We start from the raw sequence: 7,603 nt of genomic DNA on the forward strand, positions 1-7,603 counted from the left end.
TCAACAGTGTGGTGTTGGATAACCCCTTCACCTCTCTGTGCCTCACTTTCCTAATCTGTAACATGAATGAACATGGTTCGAAAAGTCCCCTTCAGAGGAGATATTTGATGTGAGGATTAAAGGAGATAATAGGTTTCCACAGAGATCACTGTAAATGACACATCTCTGCAGCATTAGCTGTTAGTGTGTGTGTGTTAGTGGAAGAATGTGTCATTTCATCTGTGCAGGAATGGGTGTGTGTGTGTGGAAGGCCATGGTGTTGAGTGATTGTAACTGGGAGTGAGTCTGTGTGAGTGAGTGAAGATTGTGAGTGTGTAACCCCTCACATGTTCACTGCACTTTACAGTGTACGAAGCAGCATAATAGTGCATAGTGGTTCACACGCACACTCTGGAGCCAGATTTCCTGGAGTTCAAATCCTGGACCTCTTGGTGCCTCAGTTTCCTTATCTGTAACATAAGGAAATATTAATGGGACCCTCCTCCACTTTTAGGATGATCGGGAAGATTGGATGAGTTAATTTGTATATGCCAAGTGCTTAACATAATGCCTGGTACATAGTAGGAGCTAATTAAGTGTTCACTGTTATAATTACTCGTTATTATTATTACAAAGTAGTTTGATCTTTTAGGGAGAAATAATATGTGTTGGCCTCCACTGCTTTCCTAACAACCCCACGATCTGAGTGGGACTAATTTCCTGTGACACCTAAACACACTTGGCTCTGGGAGATATCTGGGCCTCAGCCACAAAGTTAGAAAATGGCAGAGCTGGGACTCAAACTTTGGTCCTCTGATTCCAAAACCATTTGGGAGCAGGAGGAGGGCTTTGCAGATCTTCCTGGGGCCCCTGAATGCAGCTCAGGCTCCCAAGAGTGATGCAGGCAGGCAGCTCTGCTGTTTGTGAAGCCAGGGTGAGGGGCAGCAAGGGTCATGCTTAGGTAAGTGTTCTCCCGCATCCCCTCGGCCCACCTGCCCTTACTCCTTTTCTACCCAGAAAAGCAGGGTTCCTGCCCACCGATAAGAGCTAACTTCCCCCAGCTCGGCCTCTGCTACGACCAGTGCCAGGTGGACAGCCAGTGTTCTGGCCAGATGAAATGCTGCCGCAACGGCTGCGGGAGAATGTCCTGCCTCACACCCAAGTTCTGAGGTGGGTGGGAGTGGGGGCGGAGGAGAAGAGGCACATTGATGCCCAGGTGTGATGGTACCCGCAGCGGGTTGATAAGGAAGACCTGGGCAAACAGACTACTGCCCATGTATCTGTCCATTTATTTTCATTCACTCAACAAATGTTTATTGAGCATCTCTCGTGTGCTGCACACCGCTTAGGAGCTGGACTCCCGAGTGAACAAATCAGACAAAAATGTTGCTCTGATGGTGTTTATGTTCTCGTGCGTGATACAGTAAATATGCAAGTAGATTTTGTCGTATGTTAGAAGGAGATAAGTGCCATGAGAAAAGGAAGCCGGAGAATGGGGATAGGGAGTACAGGTAGTGAGGGGAAAGTGAAGAGCGGTATTGCTTTTTTTATGTGGGACAGTCAGTGAGGGCCCTACCGAGAAGGTGGCATTTGGACAAAGACTTGATGGAAATGAGGGAAGGAGCCGTGGGGATATCCAGGGAAAGTGTTGTGGGCAGAGGAGACAGCAGGTGTGAAGGCAGGAGCATCCCTGGGGCACTTCAGGAAGAGCCAGAAGGCTGGAGCCAAGCGAGCAGGGAAAGGTAATAATAAGAAGAGAGGGCAAGAGGCAAGTGGAGAGCGGGGCAGCTCATTTGGGGCCTTACAGGCCATGGTAAGGACTTTGGTCTTGACCCAGAGATGTTGCACCCTTGGAAAGGGATGTGCTCTGGTTGACTTGCTGTGTGGAGAAGAGACTGTAGAGGGGTGGGGCAAACCCAGGGAGACCCATTGGGAGGCTCCTGTGAGAGACCAGGTGAGAGATGACCTGGACCAGGATGGAAGCAGGGGAGAGAAGTGGCTGGGTCTGGAACATATGTGAAGGTAGGTGGGGCAATATTTGCTGGTGAATTGGGCTGTGAGAGAAAGAGATGATCTCCTTTGTTTAACAGACAAATAAGTCAGGAGCTGGGGGCAGGGGTGGGGTGGGGAGCAGCTGTATCCTGGGGGAGGGAACAATGGCTGGAGGGATTGGGGGGGTAGGAAGCTCTTTCATTGGTTAGTGGGAAGCAGGAGAAGAGTTAATCTTTACCTTCGCCAAAGAACTTGGCTTTGCAGAACAAACATAGCCGAGATCGGTCAACTTCAGTTCAGTTCATCAAATGTGTATTTGAAGTGTCAAGGACTTATTCTGTGGCAGGCCAGGGCTAAATTCAGCCACCTCTAGTGGCTCTGGAACTAAAAGGAAAAGATTGTGGAGCCTCCCTTCCCCATAGTTAAAAACAAAACAATACTGAGTTATAAAGTAAGAGTAAAGAAGTAAAGGGAGAAAAAAAAAAAACCCAATGAAGCCAATGCTGAGACTGCCAGTTGGGTGACCCAGCACTGGGTCACAGGCTCTGTGCTCGGTGCTGGGACAGAAAGGTGACCACTGCCCTCTCTAGAGCTTGCAGTCCAGTGGCTGAGGTGGATGGATGGAGGGCGGATCCTCCCCAAGTCTGTAGTCATTGCCTTGTGAGAGTTGTGGGAAACAGGAGGAAATGGAGGGGTGGGTGGGGGAGGATGGAGCAGAGACACAGGGAAGGCTACCTGGAGGGGTGGCCCAGAGCCAATCCTAAAAGATGAGTAAAAGGTAGGTGGTCTGGTGAAGTGCAGTGGGGAGGTTCAGGCATAGGGAACAGAATGAGCAAGAACTTGGAAGTGCCCTTTGGTTGAAATCTCTTTGTTGTCATGTGCTACATTTCACAAGAGCTCAGCAAAGGAACCTGAAGATCACTAATTCCAATGGTGCACAGATGAGGAAATGGAAGCCCAGAAAGGGGGGTGTGCTCTTTAGTGCTTCAGAGGGAACCACGGTTGCCCCAGGGCCCAGAGCTCTGCAACAATGCCAACCACCTCTTGCTTCCATGAGTGCAAACTGCATGGGTGGGCTTTGCAGTCAAGAAGACCCGGGTTCACGTTTCATCTCTGACATTTAACTGATCCTTTCTTTCACCTCCCTAAGCCACAAATATCTTCGTTTATAAAATGGGGCTTAACAGGACCTAGTTTATCCTAAGGAATGAAGGCATGGTGAAAGTTTCTGGTGGTAGAGGGATTCTTATGGAGATGAATGATCATGCCCCTCAAGAAGGCCACAGTGGTCAGATGGGACCATGATAGGCTTAGGGGTGTCCTGGGGATGGTCTGAAGCAGAGAGGATGAGTACAGAATGTGCAGAGAAATGCAAATAGAGCCCCAAGAAGGGGAGACCTTGCTGGGGTGGGGTGCAGGGTGGTGGTTGTTGGTCGAGGAATTAAGCTGCAGGTACCCTTCCCCAGTATGATGGATATTGTTGTTGATGGTGTTGTGATTTTCCTCCTCCAGCTCCAGCCACCACCAGCCTGAGGAGTGGGGAGAGGAAGTTTCTGCCTGGCCCTGCCTTTGGCTCAATCCCAGCTGCTCTCCCCTCTTTCTGGCCTCTGCCATTCCCTCCTGGGCTGACTACAGCGTCTCCCTTTTCCAACCAATAAAGTGACTGCTTTCAGCACATTCTGTTCCTGTCTCCACTTACTTGGGTTAAGGTGGGTGGGTGAGTGGAGGGGCAACCAGATCATCCAGGCACCAAGTCCAGGGAGGGACCAACTCTGAAACAAAGAACACAAATCCAGGGCTCCTCTCATGTGCTAGCACTTTCCTGGTGGATGCTCACACCAACTCTGTGAGTATGGCTTTTACCCCCCCAGGATGATGGATGAGAAAACCGAGGCTCAGAGAGGTCCTGGAATGTCTCCAAAGTCACTCAGAATCATTGCCAGGCATTTTGATAATAGTAGCAGCAGGTACTAGTGCCAGACATAGTGCTTAGGAGATTTGCTTATGAGATCTCCTGGCTCCTCAAAGCAGTCCTCAGAGAAGTTAGTAACAGACTGGGACTCCATGAGGTTACTTGCCTGTGGCCACACAGGAAAAAATGGTAATGGCAGCATCCTTTGTTGTTTAAAGATGGTAGTGTGCCTGGTTGTGGGAGGGGGGTCCAGTCCTCGGCTCCATACCTCAGATCCCTGGGCAGGCCCAAAGGCACTGGCAATGTGCCTGGTTGACCTGAGGCATGTGCCAAGAAACATGCCAAAAACATCACCTCCATGTGGGTGGCCCACCACAGCCACCACAGTAACCACGGCTGCCACAAAAGTGGCTAGATGCCACAACCACCATGAAGATGATCCACCAGCCACTGGAGTGCATTGATACAAGGAAAGTCACCAGCAGGGACTAAAGAAAAGGAGCATATTTCTCTTCACAAAGCCCATTCCAGAGTGATAGAAGAAGCATGTCCTCTATGATAATATTGGGGGACTTGAACACACCTCTTAGCATTGGACAGATCATCTAGGCAACAAATCAACAGAGTAACCATTACTCTTTCAGAGGGAGAGAAGCAATCTAGGGTTATCAGAGGCGGGAGAGGGGAGGGAGAGGGGGATAGGGAGAGATTGGACAAGGGGCATAAAGAATAAGTACGATTTGTAACAATATACATACAAGTAATATTGATTTGATCAACATATGTCAACAATGAACCCCCAAAATATGTATAATCAATTATGATTCACTAAAAATTAAAAATAAATAAGACAAAGCTGGTAAAGCATACTTTATTCAAAGAGAAGCACGGAGATAGGTATAGAGACCACTGCAACAGGATATTACAGTAGGGGAGAGAGATTGAACTCAACTCTGTTTTTAAATCAAAGTTTTGGGGCTGGCTTGCGGCTCACTTGAGAGAGTGTGGTGCTGATAACACCAAGGCCACGGGTTCGGATCCCATATAGCGATGGCCGGTTAGCTCACTTGGGAGAGCGTGGTGCTGACAACAAGAAAAGGGTTAAGATCACCTTACCGGTCATCTTTTAAAAATAAATAAAACAAAGTTTTATTTTATATAAATAGTATAGCCATACAGATCAATATTCAAAAGATTTTTTTAAAAGTGTACTGTCTGCATGCCGTCCCTCCTCCAACCAGCACCCACGCCACACAGTCTGGTCACTCATGCTGCTCTTTTCCATGAGCCTACAGGTGACCACAGAATCCTCAACATGGGGCTCCAGGCAGCTGCTACAGTTACCCATTGACTGGGGTTGACAGGCAACTTACTACTCTGATTTAACTCAAGCAGTGCTAGCTGTGGAATATCAGACCTGGTGGTTGAGGTTTTTCTGAGTGAGAAGACTGCACAGGGGCACCCTGAGTGGGGGTCCAAGGGAGATGGAACCTCAGGCCCTTACCAGAACCTTAAGGGGGGTGGGAATTTTTCAAGGGGCCCTGACCCATGGGCCTCCTGGGATAGAGGTGGTGGAGGTGACCAAGGATTCCAGTAATGCCAGGAAAGGAGACCTGAGGGGTGTGATGGGGCAGATGAGAAAATGGGTTAGATGAGGACAGGAGGAGCCTCTGGCCTAGAAACTTCCTTCTTTTTCCTTCCCTTCCCCCCACCCCATGGCCTTTTTCTCTTTGTTCGTTTTTAGCTGCTTGATAAACAAGTTTATTGTCTTTATCTGAAAAGTCATCATAGAAAGTTGTCTGGTTAACTCTCAGCTGCCCGCTCCTAAGCTCTGAGGAAGCTTGCCTTCTTCTGAGCGACCCGACCCTTGTTCTGGGTGAGGGACACCTTGGGATGGTCCCACCTCTTCTCTTTAACTTCTTTCTTGGGCTTCTTCTCATAGACTGGATTGTCTGATATGGCAGCATGAGCTTTCCTTATACACTTGCTCCATCATGTGTGGAGTTACGTTGTTTATGTGTTGAGAAGATTGTTTCTTGTAAACACGTTCATCTTCTTCCTTTAGGTAATAATGCACATACTCTGTAATGTGCTGACCTGTGATGTGCTTCTGAGGTGCTTCAGCATTCAATTCCTTGCTTTCTGAATCATAACCAGGGAATTGTTTTGTACTGTGAGGGAAAGACTAGCCTCAATCCACAGCTCCCTTCAAGGCCCCCAAAACTTTATTTCCAGTGGTAGTTCTGGCAAGGTCTGCATCCAAAGAGCAGGTGAAGGCACAAGTTGACCACTAATGCTTACTACACCGTATTACTACAGTCACCTACGCTTGACCTTCATAGATTTTATCCATGCCAAACCTACTGAGAATCCTGCAGACCAGCAGCAGGCCAGTACAATATGCTGCAGTATAACTTGTCTGGCTAACCTTCACACCATGCTTTGAGAGTTCCTAAGAATACGTTGTGCAGACTACCATATCCCCTTCTACACAGGCAAAAACAGCCTGACAAATGATATTTCTGTTGGTTACACAGACTATCATCCTGTGTTTGGGAGTGTTGCACTTATTTCTATCCTAGGTTACCAAGCATTTATGAGCATAAGTAATCAGTTTTACCTTCTTGTGTTCTAAATTCCACTTGGTATCTCTTAAACCAGGCTTTATTCTTGACAATTTAACAAACCCCATCCTGTTGAACACAGACCCACATCCACAGCTTGACACAGATCTGCAGGTTCAGCAGCGCTACTGGGGAAAAACCCTAGGACCTTTTTTTCTTTTGGATCAACTTTTTTAAAAAAATGAAACATAATTGGTTATACATTTTCTGGGATACAGAGTTGACTATCAATATTTGTGTACAATATGTGATGATTAAATCAGAATAATTAGCATATTCATCTTTACTAAACTTAATAATTGTGTTCATTAACCAATTTCTCCCTAAACTTCCTCCCCCTGCCTCTTTCCTACCTCTAGTAACCATAGTTCTGTTCTCTCATTCTGGAAGGTCAACATATTATTGTGCTTGATTACTTCCTTCCTTCCTTCCTTCCTTCCTTCCTTCCTTCCTTCCTTCCTTCCTTCCTTCCTTCCTTCCTTCTTTTGTAGCTCCCACTTATGAGCAAGGACATGCAGTATTTCTCTTTCTGTGTTTGGCTTATTTCTCTTAACATAACTTTCTCCAAACTCATCTATGTTGCTGCAAATGGCAGAATTTCATTCTTTTTCATGGGTGAATAGTATTCCATTGTGCATATATACCACATTTTCTTTATCCAGTCATCCATTGATGGACATTTAGGTGGGTTCCATATCTCGGCTATTGTTAATAGAGTTGCAATAAACATGGTAGTGAAGGTATCCCATCAACTTGATGATTTCCATTCCTTTGGGTATATACCCAGTAGTGGGATTGCTGGATTGTATGGTAGTTTTAACTATAGTTGTTTGAGAAAGCTCCATACTGTTTTCCATAGTGGCTGCGCTAATTTATATGCCTACCAACAGTGTAGAAGGGTTCTCCTTTCTATGCATCCTTGCCAGCATTTGTTATTCGGTCTTTTTGATAATAACCAGTATAACTGGGGCAAGATGATATCTCAATGTGGTTTTGATTTTCATTTCCCTGATGATTAGTGATGTTGAGCCTTTTTTCATGTACCTGTTGTCCATTTGTATGTCTTCCTTTGAGAAATGTCTATCCAGTTCCTTTG

The 7,603-nt window shown here is 46.6% G+C and overlaps 1 protein-coding gene and 1 pseudogene across 3 annotated transcripts in view; one reads left to right on the forward strand and one right to left on the reverse strand.

Moving 5' to 3' along the window:
- The window catches only part of WFDC2 (WAP four-disulfide core domain 2), a 7,875-nt gene extending 4,227 nt beyond the window's left edge, over positions 1 to 3,648 (forward strand). For all 3 annotated transcript variants that reach the window (XM_008585893.1, XM_008585892.1, XM_008585894.1), the window contains exons 3-4: positions 997 to 1,149; positions 3,484 to 3,648. In XM_008585893.1, coding sequence (XP_008584115.1) covers positions 997 to 1,148 — 152 coding nt within the window. In that variant the 3' untranslated portion in view covers position 1,149; positions 3,484 to 3,648. The remainder of the gene's footprint in view (positions 1 to 996; positions 1,150 to 3,483) is intronic.
- Positions 3,649 to 5,686: 2,038 nt separating this feature from the next.
- LOC103601479 lies at positions 5,687 to 6,584 on the reverse strand (annotated as a pseudogene).
- Positions 6,585 to 7,603: the final 1,019 nt, after the last annotated feature.

Source organism: Galeopterus variegatus, unplaced genomic scaffold (assembly GCF_000696425.1).
Source record: "Galeopterus variegatus unplaced genomic scaffold, G_variegatus-3.0.2 Scaffold3749, whole genome shotgun sequence".
NCBI classification, from domain to species: domain Eukaryota; kingdom Metazoa; phylum Chordata; class Mammalia; order Dermoptera; family Cynocephalidae; genus Galeopterus; species Galeopterus variegatus.